General features: G+C 34.2%; 1 protein-coding gene across 2 annotated transcripts in view; it reads left to right on the top strand.

Moving 5' to 3' along the window:
* Nucleotides 1–21,541, top strand: part of LOC127730203 (probable RNA-binding protein 18) — a 45,987-nt gene extending 24,446 nt beyond the window's left edge. For both annotated transcript variants that reach the window (XM_052238488.1, XM_052238487.1), the window contains exons 2-6: nucleotides 9,149–9,273; nucleotides 9,971–10,097; nucleotides 12,094–12,180; nucleotides 19,546–19,592; nucleotides 20,449–21,541. In XM_052238488.1, the coding sequence (XP_052094448.1) occupies nucleotides 9,152–9,273; nucleotides 9,971–10,097; nucleotides 12,094–12,180; nucleotides 19,546–19,592; nucleotides 20,449–20,620 (555 nt within the window). In that variant the 5' untranslated portion in view covers nucleotides 9,149–9,151 and the 3' untranslated portion in view covers nucleotides 20,621–21,541. The remainder of the gene's footprint in view (nucleotides 1–9,148; nucleotides 9,274–9,970; nucleotides 10,098–12,093; nucleotides 12,181–19,545; nucleotides 19,593–20,448) is intronic.
* Nucleotides 21,542–21,753: the final 212 nt, after the last annotated feature.

Below are 21,753 nucleotides of genomic sequence, written 5' to 3'. Positions count from 1 at the left end.
AACTAGGTGAGGATACTCTTTAGAGTGTTGAAGGATACTTTCCTTTGTCTGATGTCCTGAACATGTTACTTTTGTATCCTTGTTCAACATCTCTCAAGTATTCATCTAAGCTTATATTATTGTTTGTTCCACCTTGCAGATTAACAAATCTATTAGCAATTAATCTTTCTGATTGGTCAGGTGGTAAGACACTCGAAGTTAGTCACTTAGTTCTTCTTGAATTTTTAATGCATCTTTCTTTAATTTGATTGACTGTTGGACTTTTCTAAAACATTTAATACAGACGCCATTGTCATTGTCTACTTCGGTGTTTACTTCAAAACCAGTAACAACACTAGAAATTATTGCGATTCTCTCTGAGTTCTGCTGAAGTTTCAGTTTGAACAGTTTTTTTTCAACACGTTCTCCCGTTGAGGAGATTTCTATCTGGATGAAAGAAAAACCGCATAAAACACAAATGTTTGTTCATACTGATATTTTCCTTGGGGGTGCATACTTCACTTGATGCCATTTTAACCTCGGAAGGCAATAATACAAACTATTATTACAGTTGTATGTTACGAAACGTTTTTCGCATGGGGGCTGCCATTTTTGTTTATATACATTCGGAAGACCTCTTGACGTTACTAAGACTCCTATGCCAGTCCAATACCCTAACACTTTGTAGCACCTTCGCTGATTGGCTACAGTAAATTTGACCCTAGACATGACCCTCAAGCGGCTGTTGTTAGATCTCCCACGCGCGACATATAAACAACGAGGAGCAAGTGCGGAGATTTAATTTTAATTAGATTGGTTCCCAGGTTTATGCTTTCAGATTTTCTGATGTTGATTTGCTAAAAAAAAAAACCATAAAAAAATCATATCATAGTTCCTCAATGAATTATATTTTATAATCTCATTATATACACATGTTAAATTAAATTTTTAATGCACTTATCTGAAAACATCTTCACCATCACATGGAATCTTCTATTTTGCTACAGCGTAATCACATTTTGATGACGTTTTTATTGAGTACTCTAACGTCGAGGTGACAATCTCGCCCCATATTATATCGGCCAGAAGTTGATCCGTCCCCGTAACGGTATTATAAAAATAAATCAAGGGTGTCGTATAAAAGTATTTATTACTGGCCAGTTTTTAAAAATAAGAAAAAAAAACCTTTAATTTAATCGGCACAGGGTGCATGCGGATGAACTAGTGGCCGCATTATCTAGGACGGTATTTTCTAGGGTCGGACTGTTCAGTACAATTACTAAAAACCACGTGGTCATGACTTGTTTACTTAAGTTGAGAACCAAGGTTTTACGATGTCGATCGTTGGCCTATCATTGATCTGATAATTTTTCTATGTTATTTAAATGCCGGACAACAGGTAGAAAATCAGAAACGATCCAGCTTGTCTGGCAAAACAGCCGTTGGCGTTTCTCGGGCGCCCTTTCGTTTTTATCGCGAAAATCTCGGCATTTTTCTGACTTTGAAATACTGTCAAACTAAAATTTGTAATTCTTCCATCAACAGAAGTTCAGCTAGCTGTGTAAACTGTCAAATTAAGTGACCCATTAAGTGCAGGGCTTCACCTGACAGCTTTGGTGTCAAACACATTGTTAATTAACACAAATAACCTTTGCTTTATGTCATAAATAATTTGTGTATTTCAAAAATGTTTCAGTTACTTCCCCTTTTTTATCACCTTTTCACAATATATTCCTTAAATTTATTGGGTTTTTTTCTAAAAAAAAAAAAAAATAAAACAAATTGAATGCAAATGCATATCAGAATATTACTTTTAATTATTTTTAACCTGAAAACACTTCAAATATAAATATTTTGAAAATTATTTTTTTCATCTTTACTTCCATTAATTGATCTATCAAGTGCATTCAAATAATAATTCAAATTTTCATTGAAAGAGGACAACTTTTATTTTTAGAAGCAATAAGTGGGGGAGAGGCATTTAAAAAAGGGCATCCAATTTTTCAAAGCACCAGTTTTAAGTGGGGTCATTCAAAATATATTGATTTAAAAAGGAAAATTTACAAAATTTAGGTTTTTCACAGAAATCTATAACCAGGATATATTTTACATTTCCAGGATAATTTTTTTTAAATTCCACACAAAATTCTGGTTTATGTTTCCCTGTTTAAAGTAAGATGGGATCCCGGTTTCAGACAGTTATCCCAATGGGATCCCAGTTTCGTATATTTATCTTGCTTCAACTGGGATTGGATCCCAGCTTGAGACAGATATCCCAATGGGATCCCAGTTTCAGACATATATCCCGAATGGGATCCCAGTTTCAGATATTTATCCCGAATGGAATCCCGACTTCTGAGGCCCATCCCGGCTTATCCCGCTAATTTTACCGGGATTTGACTGGGATCCCGATAGATCCCGTTTTCATTTTCTCTTGGGAAGATCTAAGAGTTCTCTCAGTTACTAAAAGTTAGTTTAAAGCCAATTTCAACTGATAAATAAACCACATCTTCTCAGACTAAAATATCAATCAGTTCACATCCCATAGATTTAGTGTGAAGTAAGGGTAAGATCAAACTAATATTTATAGGTAAGAACTATGATTAGTTATTCTGCCAACCATATCTGACTATCTTTTGAATTTACTGTTTGAATACTTAAAAATTTTGTCGTTACAAATGAACCTTGTGACTCTTGTAAAAATTGGTATTCCAGTCCCTTGAAAGTGCACTCTGCTGTCAGTTATTACTTAAATAAGAAAGACTGACAATAACAAAAGTTTTTCAAAAGAGAAGGTAGCTTTATTAAAGGATGTATTCTTCTGATGTTTCAGTCTCGTTGAAACCTTGGCGTCGTCCGAAGACACATTGGTTTTCGCACCAATACTCGCTGTATTTGATTTTGGGGGTAATTGCCTCAAAATTTTAGGAATTAGGGGCCAAAAAAGGGGCAAAAAACAGGCATTTTTCTAGTTTCATGACAATAACTTGTGTGTAAGTATTTGGATATTTCTGAAATTGTACTACAAGGTTTCATATCACAAAGGGAAAGCTGGAATTGAGTTCGGGGGTAATTGCCTGAAACGTTTAGGAATTGGGGGCCAAAAAGGGGCCAAAAATAAGCATTTTTCTAGTTTCAAGACAATAACTTGTGTTCAAGTGTATGGATCTCTCTGAAATTGTACTGCAAGGTACCATACCACAAAGGGAAGGCTGGGATTGAGTTTGGGGGTGATTAATCATAAGGGGGTTCAAAAAATTTGGGGGGGGGGGATTTTTTTTTTTTTCTTTTTTTTTTCTTTTTTTCCTTTTTATTTTCTTTTAAAATTTTCCATTTTAAGTTGGTTATTTCTGATTTATATTTAAAAGCAAATAATAATGATATGGTAGGAGATACACACCAAACAGGATGTGTAAATTTTTATATAATAAGTATTGTGCAATAGCAAGAAATTTTCAATTGCACAGTATTGCGCAATAGCAAGAAATCTTCAATTGCACAGTATTGCGCAATAGCAAGAAATATCCAATAGCACAATATTGCGCAATAGCAAGAAATTGTCAATTGTACAGTATTGCGCAATAGCAAGAAATATTCAATTGCACAGTATTGTGCAAAAGAAGATACTTCTTATAAATTGCTTATTTCTTGATCAATTTCAATGGGGTTTTATTCTTGAATTCTTGGGGTTCTTTAATATGCTGAATATAACCGTGTATTAAGTTTTTGGATTTTGGGCCCCGTTTTTAAATTGGTCCACATTGAGGTCCAAAGGGTCCAAAATTTAACTTTGTTTGATTTCATCAAAAATTGAATTATTGGGGTTCTTTGATATGCCGAATCTAACCGTGTATTTAGATTCTTAATTTTTGGTTCCGTTTTCAAATTGGTCTACATTAAGGTCCAAAGGGTCCAAAATTAAACTTAGTTTGATTTCAACAAAAATTGAATATATGGGGTTCTTTGATATGCTGAATCTAACCATGTATTTAGATTTTTGGGCCCCGTTATCAACTTTGTCCACATTGAGGTCAAAAGGGTCCAAAATTAAACTTTGTTTGATTTCATCAAAAATTGAATATATGGGGTTCTTTGATATGCTGAATCTAACCATGTATTTAGATTTTGGATATTGGACCATAATAGGTGAATGTCCAATTTAAAATTTTTAAGTTCTTAGACCACATTCATTCTGTGTCAGAAACCTATGCTGTGTCAAATATTTAATCACAATCCAAATTCAGAGCTGTATCAAGCTTGAATGTTGTGTCCATACTTGCCCCAACTGTTCAGGGTTCGACCTCTGCGGTCGTATAAAGCTGCGCCCTGCGGAGCATTTTATTGAGTAATAAAATTTTCAAATTCTATAACCAATCCAGTCAGTGTCATTAGCCAAAATGTTGAGAAAATGGATGAGGGGTTCAAAGTAATGATTTTACCGAAAATCTGTACATCCCATATCAATTTTTCTTTTCAAAATTCTTAGATATGTATTTTTTCAATCATTTATAACAAAGAAGTTGAATTAATATGCTTTTGTTCTAAAAAAGAGAAAAATCCCAAATTTACAAAATTGACAGCATGCATGGTCAATTGACACAAAAAAAGCAACAAAATTTTATAAAACTTTCTAATATTAACACCAACCTATAGTTTTTTAAAGGACCCCAAAAAAAATTTGCAGTTGTATATTGGTATGACGTTGGCGTCGTCGTCATCGTCGTCCAGCATTGTCGTCGTCCGAGACACATTGGTTTTCGCACTCTAACTTTAGTTTGAGTGAATGGATCTCTATGAAATTTTACCATAAGGTTCAATACCACAAAAGGAAGGTTGGGAGTGATTTTGGGGGTTATGGTACCAACAGTTAAGGAATTAGGGGCCAATAAAGGGCCAAAAATAAGCATTTTTGTAACTTCCAGACATAACTTGTGTGTTAGTGTATGGATCTCTCTGACATTGTACCACAAGGTTCCATATCACAAAGGGAATGCTGAGATTGATTTTGGGAGTAATTGCCTCAAAATTTTAGGAATTAGGGGCCAAAAAAGGGGCAAAAAACAAGCATTTTTCTAGTTTCATGACAATAACTTGTGTGTTAGTGAATGGATCTCTCTGAAATTGTACTGCAAGGTACCATACCACAAATGGAAGGCTGGTATTGATTTTGGGGGTAATTGCCTCAAACTTTTAGGAATTAGGGGCAAAAAAGGGGCAAAAAACAAGCATTTTTCTAGTTTCAGGACAATAACTTGTGTGTACATTTTTTTTTGTAAGTGTATGGATCTTTATGAAATTGTACTACAAGGTTCCATATCACAAAGGGAAAGCTGGAATTGAGTTTGGGGATAATTGCCTAAAATGTTTAGGAATAAGGGGCCAAAAAGGGACCAAAAATAAGCATTTTTCTAGTTTCCAGAGAATAACTTGTGTTCAAGTGTATGGATCTCTCTGAAATTGTACTGCAAGGTACCATACCACAAAGGGAAGGCTGGGATTGATTTTGGGGGTAATTGCCTCAAAATTGTAGGAATTAGGGGCCAAAAAGGGACAAAAAACAAGCATTTTTCTAGTTTCTGGACAATAACTTGAGTGTAAGTGTATGGATCTTTATGAAATTGTACTACAAGGTTCCATATCACAAAGGGAAAGCTGGGTTTGAGTTTGGGGGTAATTGCTCTAAACGTTTAGTAATTTGAGGCCAAAAAGGGGCCAAAAACAAGCATTTTTCTTAAAAGTTTCCAGACAATAACTTGTGTTCAAGTGTATTGGATCTCTCTGAAATTGTACTGCAAGGTACCATACCACAAAGGGAAGGCTGGGATTGAGTTTGGGGGTGATGAATCATAAGGGGGTTCAAAAAATTGGGGGGGGGGAGATTTTTTTCCCCCTTTTTTTTTTAAATTTTCCATTTTAAATTGGTTATTTCTGATTTATATATAAAAGCAAATAATAATGATATGGTTTGAATAGGTAATTTTTAAGTTCTTAGACCACATTTATTCTGTGTCAGAAACCTATGCTGTGTCAAATATTTAATCACAATCCAAATTCAGTGCTGTATCAAGCTTGAATGTTGTGTCCATACTTGCCCCAACTGTTCAGGGTTTGTCCTCTGCGGTCGTATCAAGCTGCGCCCAGCAGAGCATTTTATTTTAAGTTAAATTTATTCAGATTGGTCCACTTCATCTTTAGTGTAAGTATGAAAAAAAGTTTAATTGTGAAACTGATTTTTTTCATGATAATAGCCCAAAAATGGGTAAAAATTGATGAAAAATGGGAATATCATCAAAAATGGGGTATTTTCAAATGGCCGTTACCAAAAAGGAAGTGCACCACCATATGATTTTTACTTCATCAAGTACTTTTTATACGACCGCAAAAATTAAAAATTTTTTGGTCGTATATTGGTATGACGTTGACGTCGTCGTTGTCGTCTTCGTCGTCATCGTCGTCTGGCGTCGTCCGGCGTCGTCCGAAGACACATTGGTTTTTGCACTCTAACTTTAGTTTAAGTGAATGGATCTCCATGAAATTTTACCATAAGGTTCAATACCACAAAAGGAAGGTTGGGATTGATTTTGGGGGTTATGGTACCAACAGTTAAGAAATTAGGGGCCAAAAAGGGGCCAAAAATAAGCATTTTTGTAACTTCCAGACATAACTTGTGTGTTAGTGTATGGATCTCTCTGACATTATACCACAAGGTTCCATATCACAAAGGGAATGCTGGGAGTGATTTTGGGGGTAATTGCCTCAAAATTTAAGGAATAAGGGGCCAAAAAAGGGGCAAAAAACAAGCATTTTTCTAGTTTCATGATAATTACTTGTGTGTAAGTGTATGGATCTTTCTGAAATTGAACTACAAGGTTCCATATCACAAAGAGAAAGCTGGAATTGAGTTTGGGGGTAATTGCCCAAAACGTTTAGGAATAAGGGGCCAAAAAGGGGCCAAAAATAGCATTTTTCTAGTTTCCAGACAATTACTTGTGTTCAAGTGTATGGATCTCTCCGAAATTGTACTGCAAGGTATCATACCACAAAGGGAAGGCTGGGATTGATTTTGGGGGTAATTGCCTCAAAATTTTAGGAATTAGGGGCCAAAAAGGGGAAAAAAACAAGCATTTTTCTAGTTTCAGGACAATAACTTGTGTTCAAGTGTATGGATCTCTCTGAAATTGTACTGCAAGGTACCATACCACAACGGGAAGGTTGGGATTGAGTTTGGGGGTGATGAATCATAAGGGGTTTCAAAAAATTTGGGGGGGGGGGGATTTTTTATTTTCCTTTTTTTTCTTTTATCCTTTTTTTTCCTTTTAAAATTTTCCATTTTAAGTTGGTTATTTCTGATTTATATTTAAAAGCAAATAATAATGATATGGTAGGAGATACACACCAAACAGGATGTGTAAATTATTATATAATAAGTATTGTGCAATAGCAAGAAATTTTCAATTGCACAGTATTGCACAATAGCAAGAAATCTTCCATTGTACAGTATTGCTCAATAGCAAGAAATATCCAATAGCACAATATTGCGCAATAGCAAGAAATTGTCAATTGTACAGTATTGCACAATAGCAAGAAATATTCAATTGCACAGTATTGTGCAAAAGAAGATACTTCGTATAAATTGCTTATTTCTTGACCAATTTCAATGGGGTTTTATTCTTGAATTCTTGGGGTTCTTTAATATGCTGAATCTAACCGTGTATTAAGTTTTTGGATTTTGGGCCCCGTTTTTAAATTGGTCCACATTGAGGTCCAAAGGGTCCAAAATTGAACTTTGTTTGATTTCATCAAAAATTGAATTATTGGGGTTCTTTGATATGCCGAATCTAACCGTGTATTTAGATTCTTAATTTTTGGTTCCGTTTTCAAATTGGTCTACATTAAGGTCCAAAGGGTCCAAAATTAAACTTAGTTTGATTTTACCAAAAATTGAATTCTTAGGGTTCTTTGATATGCTGAATCTAAACATGTATTTAGATTTTTGATTATGGGCCCAGTTTTCAAGTTGTTCCAAATCGGGGTCCAAAATTAAACTTTGTTTGATTTCAACAAAAATTGAATATATGGGGTTCTTTGATATGCTGAATCTAACCATGTATTTAGATTCTTGATTTTTGGGCCTCGTTATCAACTTTGATCACATTGAGGTCAAAAAGGTCCTAAATTAAACTTTGTTTGATTTCAACAAAAATTGAATATATGGGGTTCTTTGATATGCTGAATCTAACCATGTATTTAGATTTTGGATATTGGACCATAATAGGTGAATGTCCAATTTAAAATTTTTAATTTCTTAGACCACATTCATTCTGTGTCAGTAACCTATGCTGTGTCAAATATTTAATCACAATCCAAATTCAGAGCTGTATCAAGCTTGAATGTTGTGTCCATACTTGCCCCAACTGTTCAGGGTTCGACCTCTGCGGTCGTATCAAGCTGCGCCCTGCGGAGCATTTTATTTAGTCATATAAACCCAAAAACCAGGTTAAGAAAAAAAGTTTAAAATAATTCTAGAAATTTTTGGCTCCTCGGAGGTGTACATCCTTAAAAGTAAAGTCCATAGATTTCTTACTTGGACAGGTAAAACAAGATACAAGAGACAGGGATAAACTAACATATGATGGTACAATATAGGGGAGTTGTTAACAACTAGATAGTGCAATAAATTTGATTTTAAAAAGGAATGGTAGCTAAAAGTAAAGTCCATACTTGGACAGGTAAGACAAGAGACAGTGATAAACTTATATAGGATGGTAATATTATAGGGCAGTTGTTAACAACTAGATAGTGCAGTAAAATTTGCTTTTAAAAAGGGATGGTAGCTAAAAGTAAAGTCCATAGATTTCTTACTTGGACAAGTAAAACAAGATACAAGAGACAGGGATAAACTTACATATGATGGTACAATATAGGGCAGTTGTTAACAACTAGATAGTGCAATAAATTATTTGTTGTTGTTAACAAAAAAAGCAAGATACCAATGATATAGAGAGATAAATCAAGACAAATTTATTCTAATTCCAACAAGTAAGAAGATTGATTCTGACCTTTACATGTAGATTGCCCGACTTATTTAAAGGTTAGAATAATGAAGGATGATTTAGACAGGTACACAAATATATTTACTGTTTTATTATTTACTTTTCATGTTTTTCAGACAATGTTTACATCACCAACCCAGGCAGTATATACTACACCTGTTCCTGTACCAGAGGATCCAGCAGGCAACATCAAAGACGATTGTAGATTATGGATTGGAAATTTAGATACTAGACTGACAGAGTAAGATATACATAAAAAAAACTAGAAAATTCTCATAGATCTATTCTCAAATTCATGAAAAAATATAATTTATTAACTTTAACCATGTGATTGGATACAATTGTTCCATTTGCATATTAATTATAAGGAGTAATAACTTATGATTAAACTGTAAATTAATATGTGTATATGTAATTAGCTTGCTGTAATATCTTACCAAACTATTATTTAACCAATGAACCCAGTTTATTGTAAAAAATTAACAAGTTATAACCATAAAAAAATTGCAGACTGGAAAAATCTTTCTGATTATGATATTTATTATAATATTAGATTTAGAACAAATTTGCCTGAAGCAATGTATTTTTTTTTACAAGATTTCCATTTCATGTAAACTTAATGTGGTTCAGTTGCCTAATTCAATATTATAAGGATGTTGTTGCCATATACAACTATACCAAAATTATCATTATTAGTGAACTTTGCCTTAAACAACATGTGTCCCCTTGAGTGATATTTTTGTCCTCGAGTGATTTGGGAGGCCAATATAATGACTACCATATATAATATTGCTTTCTCCTTTGTAGCTAGGTTTGAGGGATATTTAAGTAGACAAGAATTTTGGGGGAACAGTTTATGTTGAGGAAAGGTCATACAAAGCACTTTATCTTTTATTATTGTTGCAGAACGAACATACATTACATGGATATCCTTTCAGGTACACATTGTTAAAGCTTCTACAAAAATTTGGGGAATTGAAAAGATTTGATTTTCTTCTTCACAAACTAGGACCAGAAAAAGGAAAACCTAGAGGATATTGTTTTGTTAGTTATGAAAATAGAAAGGTGAGAAATGATAGTTTATGTCCAACAGTGTTCATCTGACCTTGACCTCAATTTTTTAGATCATTGGTAATGTTAAGTTTATGTGATGCATGTAGTAAGACCTTGATATTAAAAATTTTCAACATAAAATCAAATCAGTATTCTTAAAGCAGGACAGACTTTTCAGCATGTGCACTGTTAGATTTCAAGAGTTAAATTTTGCACTATTAAGAGTTAATAACAGGTGCAGATTTAGGAGTTAATAACAGGTGCTGGTCCAGGATTTTGAAAAAGGGGGGTCCTAGCAAGCCAAAGTTTGGAGTGATACTTGGAAAAAGTCAATGCAATTATCACATATGAAACTCGATAAAGGGGTCCCAGGCCCCCTGCCACAGACCCCCTCCCCCCCCCCCCCCCATTTGTAGCCATCACTTGGCATCCATCGTCGTCCTCTGTCGTCGTCGTCCGTCTGGTGTAAACTATTTCAAACTTCTTCTCCTCTGAAACTACTGAACCAATTCCAACCAAACTTCAGCTGAATGATCCTTAGGGTATTTAGAATAAAGATTGTGTTTTATTTTCTGTTTCGTCAAAAACATGGCAGCCATAGCTAAAATTAGAACATAGGGGTAAAATGCAGTTTTTAGCTAATATATCTCAAACACTTAAGCAATTAGAGCAATTCTGATGAGAGGTTAAAATGTTCATTAGGCCAAGCTCTATCAGCCATGAAATTTTCAGACAAATCTAACAGTCCATTGTTGGGTTGCTGCCACTAAATTGGTAATTTTAAGGAATTTTGCAGTTTTTGGTTATTATCTTGAATATTATTAATGATAAAGATAAACTGTGAACAGCAAAAATGTTCAGCAAAGTAAGATCTACAAATAAGTTAATATGACCAAAATTGTCAAATGTGTCCTTAAGGAGTTATTGCCCTTTAAATTCAATTTTTCACAATTTGTTCACCTAGTTTACTTGCTTTAAAAAATCTTCTCCTTTGAAACTGCTGAATCAATTTCAGCCAAACTTGGGCTGAATGAGTTTCAGAGTATCTAGTATAAATTTTGTATTTTATTTTCTTGTACGTCAAGAAACATAGCCACTATGGCTAAAATGGAACATAGGGGTAAAATGTATTTCTTTGCTTTTGAAGAAAATATGACAGATACAAAGAACATCTCAATGGAATTTTTAAGCCACTCATTAATATATATTAAAAAGCAAAAATAATCATTGATGAAAGATTTAAGCAAAAAATTACAGGTGAGTGATTCAGGCTCTTGAGAGCCTCTTGTTTTTTTTTTAAATCCATCTCTGATAATATGGTTATTTTGCTATAATCATTTAAAATGAATAATGCAGATCTAAGATTTCAGGAATTTGTCACAATGTGAGCTTAATATTCAAACACTAAACTGCCTTCACTCATTTGAGATAGTATGGAATTAGTTTGAATATTTTGTTTTATCTCATACTTAAATTTGGGTTTGCTTAAAGATATCATGCACTGGTAAAGAATTATTGATGAGTATTTAAGGGGTGCTTCTCCACCCTCAAATTTTAAGCACCACTCTTTGATTTCCAGCACAATTCTTAATTTCTCAGAACCTATGTTAAATTTTGAGATTTATGAGAGAGAAGTTTGAAAAATAATTCCTAATCAGTATAAATATGTGTTTGAATAATAGTATTGCCAAAAAGGTACAAAATTATACACATTTCTCAACAGCTTAAATCAAAATTTTCTAAGCAACACTCTTGAAAATTTATCAGTGGTTATCCCTGAATATAAAATTATTTCAATGGAAAACTATTCCGATGAGGAACTCATCAATATAGCATTAAGAAATATACATTCAAAATAAATAGAAAATTGACAGCTATAAATTGATGTTATAAAAAATATGGAAATTAACTAAACATGTTTCAGTTAGAACTAGGTATGAAAGAAAATTACAATAGAAATTAGGTCCAACTTTTTGGTAACATGTTCTTTGTTTCTAAACAATTTTAGGATGCTGAGAAGGCAAAGAGGAATATGCATGGTAAACTGGCATTGTCCAAAAAACTGGTAGTAAAGTGGGCACATGCAGAAACGGAGGTAGTTATTTTACTTATACATAAGTGAATTCTATTGTATTATCATGGCTATATTTTCTTCTATTTATGCATTTTATTCTCCTTTTTAGTTCATTTGTCCCAGTGGCCAGTTAAACTTTATTTACCACCTTGAGTCTGTAATTATAATTTATTGCTGCTCTGGCCATCTTTATTGGTATTGGCATCAGCTTGTCAGTTTCAAGGTCAAAGATGGCAGCTTACCTTCCAACCTCTTGAATTTTTCTGTCATGGAATCGTAACAATATAAAAAAGAATAATAATTTAAAACTGCCCCCAAAACAGCAAACTGTATCAGTTGCAAACCTGTTCAAAACATTGTATCAGTTTTGATAAATTCCAGGCTGAAACATCTACTAGTAGTTGGCATCCTTTTTTCAAATTTTGTTTCGTCTTTTGCATCATTCAATATACTTTACTATAGATCAGAGTTAAGTTATCAGATGTAACCACCCTCTTGTAACCCCCCCCCCCCCCTCCCTCCCTCCCCTCTCCATTTTTCTCAGGAGCTGAGTCAAAATTTGGTTTTTAAACGACCACAAAAATTGTATATTGGTATGACACAGGCGGTGTCGTCGTCGTTATCCGAAGACACATTGGTTTTTCGCACAATAACTTTGTTTTAAGTGCATAGTTCTATGAAATTTTACAATAAGGTTTAATACCACAAAAGGAAGGTAGGGATTGATTTTGGGGGTTATGGTACCAACAGTTAAGGAATTAGTGGCCAAAAAAGGGCCAAAAATAACCATTTTTGTTACTTCCAGACAATAACTTGTGTGTTAGTGTATGGATCTCTCTGACATTGTACCATAAGGTTCCATATCACAAAAGGAATGCTGGTATTGATTTTAGGGGTAATTGCCCCAAAATTTTAGGAATTAGGGGCCAAAAAAAGGGGCAAAAAAACAAGCATTTTTCTAGTTTCATGACAATAACTTGTGTATAAGTGTATGGATATTTCTGAAATTGTACTACAAGGTTCCATATCACAAAGGGAAAGCTGGAATTGAGTTTGGGGGTAATTGCCCGAAACGTTTAGGGAAATGGGGCCAAAAAGGGGCCAAAAATAAGCATTTTTCTAGTTTCCAGACAATAACTTGTGTTCAAGTGTATGGATTTCTCTGAAATTGTACTGCAAGGTACCATACCACAAAGGGAAGGCTGGGATTGATTTTGGGGGTAACTGCCTTAACATTTTCGGAATTAGGGGCCAAAAAGGGGAAAAAAACAAGCATTTTTCTAGTTTCAGGACAATAACTTGTGTGTAAGTGTATGGATCTTTCTGAAATTGTACTACAAGGTTCCATATCACAAAGGGAAAGCTGGAATTGAGTTTGGGGGTAATTGCTCAAAATGTTTAGGAATTAGGTGCCAAAAAGGGGCCAAAAATAAGCATTTTTCTAGTTTCCAGACAATAACTTGTGGTCAAGTGAATTGATCTCTCTGAAATTGTACTGCAAGGTTCCATATCACAAAGGGAATGCTTTGAGTGATTTTGGGGGTAATTTCCTCAAAATTTTAGGATTTAGGGGCCAAAAAGGGGCTAGAAACAAGCATTTTTGTAGTTTCAGGACAATAACTTATGTGTAAGTGTATGGATCTTTATGAAATTGTACTACAAGGTTCCATATCACAAAGGGAAAGCTGGAATTGAGTTTGGGGGTAATGGCCCTAAAGGTTTAGGAATTTGGGGCCAAAAAGGGGGTTCAAAAAATTGGGGATGGAGGTTCCTTTTTTAGCTCACCTGGCCTGAAGGGCCAAGTGAGCTTTTCTCATCACTTGGCGTCCATCGTCGTTAGCTTTTTACAAAAATCTTCTCCTCTGAAACCACTGGGCCAAATTTAACCAAACTTGGCCACAATCATCATTAGGGTATCTAGTTTAAAAAATGTGTCCGATGACCCCGCCAACCTACCAAGATGGCTGCCATGGCTAAAAATAGAACATAGGGGTAAAATGTAGATTTTGGCTTATATCTCTGAAACCAAAGCATTTAGAGTAAATCTGACATTGGGTAAAACTGATTATCAGGTCAAGATCTATCTGCCCTGAAATTTTCAGACAAATCTGACAACCTGTTGTTGGGTTGCTGCCCCTGAATTAGTAATTTTAAGGAAATTTTGCAGTTTTTATACGACCTCAAAAAAATTTTGTGGTCGTATATTGGTATGACGTTGGCGTCGTCTTCATCATCGTCCGAAGACACATTGGTTTTGGCACTCTAACTTTAGTTTAAGTGAATGGATCTCTATGAAATTTTACCATAAGGTTCAATACCACAAAAGGAAGGTGGGGATTGATTTTGGGGGTTATGGTACCAACAGTTAAGAAATTAGGGGCCAAAAAGGGACCACAAATAAACATTTTTGTAACTTCCAGACATAAGTTGTGTGTTAGTGTATGGATCTCTCTGACATTGTACCACAAGGTTCCATATCACAAAGGGAATGCTGGGATTGATTTTGGGGGTAATTGCCTCCAAATTTTAGGAATTAGGGGCCAAAAAGGGGCAAAAAACAAGCATTTTTCTAGTTTCATGACAATAACGTGTGTAAAAGTGTATGGATCTCTCTGACATTGTACCACAAGGTTCCATATCACAAAGGAAATGCTGGGATTGATTTTGGGGGTAATTGCCTTTAAATTTTAGGAATTAGGGGCCAAAAAGGGGCAAAAACACAAGCATTTTTCTAGTTTCATGACAATAACTTGTGTGTAAGTGTATGGATCTTTATGAAATTGTACTACAAGGTTCCATATCACAAAGGGAAAGCTGGAATTCAGTTTGGGGGTAATTGCCCAAATCGTTTAGGAATAAGGGGCCAAAAATAAGCATTTTTCTAGTTTCCAGACAATAACTTGTGTTCAAGTGCATGGATCTCTCTGAAATTGTACTGCAGGTACCATACCACAAAGGGAAGGCTGGGATTGATTTTGGGGGTAATTGCCTCAAAATTTTAGGAATTAGGGGCCATAAAGGGGCAAAAATAAGCATTTTTCTAGTTTCAGGACAATAACTTGTGTGTAAGTGTATTGATCTTTATGAAATTGTACTACAAGGTTCCATATCACAAAGGGAAAGCTGGGTTTGAGTTTGGGGGTAATTGCCTTAAACGTTTAGGAATTTGGGGCCAAAAAGGGGCCAAAAAACAAGCATTTTTCTAGTTTCCAGACAATAACATGTTCAAGTGTATGGATTTCTCTGAAATTGAACTGCAAGGTACCATACCACAAAGGGAAGGCTGGGATTGAGTTTGGGAGTGATGAATCATAAGGGGGTTCAAAAAATTTGGGGGGGGAGGATTTTTTTTCCCCTTTTTTTTCTTTAAAATTTTCCATTTTAAATTGGTTATTTCTGATTTAAATATAAAAGCAAATAATAATGATATGGTTTCAATAGGAAAAATTAAAATTTTTTAAGTTCTTAGACCACATTCATTCTGTGTCAGAAACCTATGCTGTGTCATATATTTAATTACAATCCAAATTCAGTGCTGTATCAAGTTTAAATGTTGTGTCCATACTTGCCCCAACTGTTCAGGGTTCGACCTCTGCGGTCGTATCAAGCTGCGCCCCAGCGGAGCATTTTATTGGTTATTATCGTGAATATTATTATAGATAGAGATAAACTGTAAACAGCAATAACGTTCAGCAAAGTAAGATCTACAAATAAGTTGTCATGACCAAAATTGTCAGTCGACCCCTTTAGGAGTTATTGCCCTTTATAGTCAATTTTTAACAACTTTTCGTAAAATTTTGTTATCTTTTACAAAAATCTTCTTCTCTGAAACTACTGAGACAAATTTAACCATACTTGGCCATAATTATTATAAGGGTATTTAGTTAAAAAAATTTGTCCGATGAACCCGCCTTCCAACCATCATGGCCGACTTGGTTTAAAATAGAACATAGGGGTAAAATGCAGTTTTTGGTTTATATCTCTGAAACTAAAGCATTTAAAGCAAATCTTACAGGTGACAAAAATGTTCATCAGATTGAGATTTATCTGCCTTGAAATTTTCAGACGAATCCGACAACTCGTTGTTGGGTTGCTGCCCTGAGTTAGTAATTTTACAGAAATTTTGCAGTTTTTTGTAATTATCTTAGATATCATTATAATATCTAATATCTAATACTATTAATTATGATTTTAACCTTATTTTACATGATTTCCAAAGCATCAGTAAATACAGGTGAGCGACACAGGCTCTTGAGAGCCTCTAGTTTTTTTTTCCTGTTTTCCCTCTTTTTTTTTTTCTTTAAAATTTTCCATTTTAAGTTGGTTATTTCCTGATTTATATATAAAAGCAAATAATAATGATATAGTTTGAATAGGTAAATTAAAAAAGTTCTTAGACCACATTCATTCTGTGTCAGAAACCTATGTTGTGTCAAATATTTAATCACAATCAAAATTCAGAGCTGCATGTATCAAGCTTGAATGTTGTGTCCATACTTGCCCCAACTGTTCAGGGTTCGACCTCTGCGGTCGTATCAAGCTGCGCCCAGCGTAGCTTTATTAGCTTAATGTGATCATGCTGTATAAAGTGATGCATTTTCATATTCATTGAGCATCAACTTCCTGTTTATAAAGTCTTATAGTGGGGGTATCATTAGTGAGCATTATGTAAAATCACATCTTGTTCCATTATAAATGTAATTAAAAACAGTGTTTTGAATATTTGTAGTTTAGTTTAATGTCAGAATTTTATCAAATGCATCCACTAGACATAAAAGAAGTCTAACAATGCAGCGCTTAACATATGGTTTAATGCATTGAAGTATTTAATATGATTTTATTTAATCATGAAGGTCATACAAGAAAGCTAAAATCACAATAACATCTGGCTGGTCCTCAATCTTCAGTCTTTGATTTGTTTTCAACAAAGAGACCAAACACTTTCATTTGGCATGTTTATGCCATTTAACAATGAATAGTCACAGATCATTGAGTCATAATGCTGTCTCATTTCATTGAAGATGCCACATGTGTTTTTATATCATACAAAAGTTCTTTTCTCAACTTTGATGTTGTAGTTATATCATATTTTATGTTGTTTTAGCAATCATTGATTTATCCTTTAAATTTTAACACAAAGTCAATATGCACTATTGAAATATCAAAGAAAACTAATCCTTCATGTCTTACTTTAATATCCAGGTATCTCAGTTTGATTTTGGCTTGTTTTCCTTAAGTTTTCCTTAATTTAAAGGTTTTTGTCTCGCTGGCATAGAAAGTCGCGGAAAGCGAGACATAGGGATTGCTTTTCCGGCAACGGCTGAGGCAACGGCTGCGATGACGGCGTCAACAATTGTTAAGTTTTCTGCTTAAGTTTGTTTGATAGGAACAACTTGTGATAGATCAATGATATTTTGTATGAAGTCTCATTATTATCAGTACATATCAGTTTGATGACAATTTTGCGGCCCTGCCCCCTAGGCTATGGTCCAGTGATTATCGAGCCTTCGACTTTAGTCGAAAAAGCGAGACATAGCGATCCTACATTCCGTCGGCGTCGTCGGCGGCAGCGTCCACAAATATTCACTCTGTGGTTAAAGTTTTTGAAATTTTAATAATTTTCTTAAACTATCCTGGATTTCTACCAAACTTGGACAGAAGCTTGTTTATGATCATAAGATAGTATCCAGAAGTAAATTTTTGTTGAGCCTGCGATTAACAGAAAAAGTAGGCGAGACACTGGGTTCCGTGGAACCCTTACGAATTTTTTTTAATTAATAAGCAATTTTGAATGTTAAGTTTTCTGCTTAAGTTAGATTGATAGAAACTACTTGTGATAGATCAATGATATTTTGTATGAAGTTGCATTACTATCAGTAAATATCAGTTTGACGACAATTTTGAGGCCCTGCCCCCTAGGCCATGGTCCAGTGACTTGATTTAATTAGCCATTTTCAATGTTAAGTTTTCTGCTTAAGTAATTTTTGATAGGAACTACTTGTGATAGATCAATGATATTTTGTTTGAAATTGCATTACTATCAGTACATATCAGTTTGACGACAGTTTTGAGGCCCTCCCCCCTAGGCTATGGTCCAATGACTGATTTAATTAGCCATTTTCAATGTTAAGTTTTCTGCTTAAGTTAGTTTGATATGAACTACTTGCGATAGATCAATAATATTTTATACAAAGTTGCATTACTATCAGTACATATCAGTTCGACGACTATTTTAAGGCCCTGCCCCCTAGGTCATGGTCCAGTGACTTTCAATCAATTAACAATTTTCAATGTTAAGTTTTATGATTAAGTTAGTTTGATATGAACTACTTACAATAGACAATATTTTCTATAAAGTTACATTGCTGCTGCACATCTCAGTTTATCAACCATTTTTAGGCCCTACCCACTAGTTGGTACAACGACTTTGAATTAATTAGCAATATTGCTGTCCATCAGATTGTCTTTTTCTGAATTTTATGCTGACAGGCGAGATATATCTCTATGTCAACAGTTAATTAAGATATATCTCTATGTCAACAGTTAATTAAGATAGTTTCAAGTTAAAGGTAAAATCAGTTAAAAATTGTGCAATTATTGGTAACAGAAAGCTTTCCAATACAATTAAATGCAGAAAAAAGTATTATGTTGAATTTTTTTTTCCAATTATGACAAAACATTCTTGAAGCTCTACACAATTGATTGCAAAAGGAAAAGAAAAAGAGGTTCATGCGCTTGATTTTTGGCTAAAAGCAGAATACCTCATTTTTGTAATGCTTTAAAATAGGACTAATGCCTCAAAATAAAACCACATTGTAGTTGCAGCATTTCTACAGTAGACCATAACGTTATATGAATCTCTGACATTTACTAAATATTTATGGTGACAAAAAGAAACCAGTAACTTGAGTTGTTTTTCAAATAGAGCTTTGTGTCCCACAGAAGATTTATGTGCTTCCTTAAACAGCATCTCTGTCTTCCTTTAAAACTGCATTCAAATTCATGTAACCAATTTGGTGGTGTCTGCTTATTTTTCCTGGAAATTCAGATGCATATCATTACAATCAAAAACAAGGTGCTTAATTCGAATGACTTTTTATCTGCCCCAGCTACTGTATGGTATGCCCCTAATTCAATAACATTAGCTAAAGAAGACAAAACACAGCTACATGAAGAACAATATTATATAATATTTTATCAAGGAATTCTTGTAATTACAATAAGTAGGCTAAAAGCATCATCAGTTAACATTGAATTCAGGTCTTCTTATACCCTCTCTTAGAATCTTTCAAGTTTTTAGTTACCGGTACATTTATATACATTGAAATACAAATGTTGAATATGAACTACATGATATACTTCACCACAATTTCATATAATTTTCAGAGTGAACAGCAAGAAATTAAAGTACCATGTGGCATTTCTACTGGCAGGTGAGAAAGCTCTATCTAACATGCCTACCAACAATACCCCAAAAAAATTGGCAAAAATTAAATTGAAACAAATTTTGAAAATCCTTTACAGCCAAATTGCTTCCAAACTTTGGATAAATGACCTATTTAAGGTCTCCTTTAGAAATAAATGTGATAATCAACTACCATTATTAATGAGAAAAGAATGTTTGTGCTTATGCTTAAAGAAAACATTTCTACAAAGGTTGAATTACTGCCAAACTAATGGAAATGATACATTTTAAGATCCTCATTTGGAATTATTGTTTGTAGAAAAGGAGAATTTAGGGGTAGGGTTTTTCTTTATTGTTCTTTCATTTTTTTTAGCTGGTAGTTGCTAAAATATTTCTGTTGTCACTGTGGTGGTTCTTTTAGAATCATGTTGGATTTCCTCACCCAGTTTTTTTCAGAGATAAGCATCCTGTCCAGCTCAGCATTTCAGAATCTTTTGGAGCTCTAAATTTTGTTATTCTTGCAAAATTGTACCTGATGTAAGGAAAGAGTTCAATATGCATATATGTATTACTGTGACTTGATTGTAACTCAAGTTCAAGTGTTGCTCTATACCTATTGCAGTTCATTCAAAATTATGCCCCAATTGCAATTTTTTTTTATCAAACCAAACTGTTCAAATGGTCAGACATTTTAACCACCTGATGTAGAAAACCACAGTTAAGTCATCAAAGTCCAAGGTGGTAAAATTAAGCATACTTACAATCATAAAGTACTTTAAAAGTTAAAAAACTTCAAAGCTTAAAAAAACATGAGTTGAGTTACTTGAGTAAAACAAACTTTTTCCAGACATCATACATTTCTTAAATTATTGTATATTTTTTAGCACTGATAGTCAGATTAGAGCCATAGAAGACAAATTAAGGAAGATGGAAGAATCATCATCAGACTTCACCATCTCTACAAAACCTGTAGCACAACCAGGAAGTAGCCAACTATATCAAATGAACTCTGCCAAACAAGAACAAATCAAGAAGCCCTACAGCCGCAAAAAGTGATCTTATCATGGTATTTTGATGTCTGAAAAAAAATCAATCTTGGTTGCAAAGTTGATGGTATTCTGCCATACTTGGAATTATTCCAGTATCAATGGTCAAAATGATCATTTGTTGTACCAAGGAAGCTGTGTTGTACTGCAAATAACAACAGAAGAAATGTACATCAAAGAGGACTAGAAATCTTGAAACATTAATTGCGAAATATATAGATTGTTTTGTGTTAAATTTCACATAGGAGATTGTTATGCCCCCGCCGTAGCTGAGGGGGCATTAAGTTTTACCCAAAATTGGTTTCCTATCTCTAACTTTAGTTTGCCCCAACCAAATGTTATGAAAGTTAAACTCAATGCTTATTACCACAAAACACAGATCAAGTTTGAATTTTGGTGGCGTCAATTTTACCGTTCTAGAGTTATGCCCCTTTACAAACGGAAAAATTGCTAAATTTTTCGTTTCCGTTCTCTAACTTTTATTTGCCTCAACCAAATGTTATGACACTAGTACACAATGCTTATTACCACAAAACACAGATCAAGAATGAATTTTGGTGGCGTCACATTTACTGTTCTAGAGTTATGCCCTTTACAAATGGAAAAATTGCTAAGTTTTTGGTTACTGTTCTCTAACTTTAGTTTCCCCCAACCAAATGTTATGAAACTTATACACTATGCTTATTACTACAAAACACAGATCAAGTTTGAATTTGGGTAACGTCACTTTTACCCTTTTTTAGTTATGTCCCTTTATCACATTATATGCAAGCGGGGGCATCACGTGTGTCCCATGGACACATTCCCCATTTATTTAGTGTTAAATTTCACATAAGAGATTGTTTTGTGTTAAATTTCACATTTAACGCTATGCATTTTGTTTTATTTTAGATAAAGATTGTAAGATTCTTGTAATCTTACATACTTGAAATCTGTTCTCATTGTTGCCACTCTGTTGAATGGGATCTCCACTATGGTGGCAAAGAGATTACCATTGAGTGTAATGGGGAATCCCATCTGTTCCATATACACTACAAGTAATGTCCAGTCTTTTTAGTCCCCTACCGACGAAGTCGAAGGGGACTTTAGGTTTGCACTCCATCTGTCTGTCCATCTGTCAGTCCGGCAAATCAGTTTTCCAGA

The sequence above is a fragment of the Mytilus californianus genome, unplaced genomic scaffold, assembly GCF_021869535.1.
Source record: "Mytilus californianus isolate M0D057914Y unplaced genomic scaffold, xbMytCali1.0.p SCAF_2, whole genome shotgun sequence".
In the NCBI taxonomy this organism is placed as follows: domain Eukaryota; kingdom Metazoa; phylum Mollusca; class Bivalvia; order Mytilida; family Mytilidae; genus Mytilus; species Mytilus californianus.
Note: the sequence above shows the minus strand (reverse complement) of the source record. Positions and strands in the feature narration are given on the sequence as shown.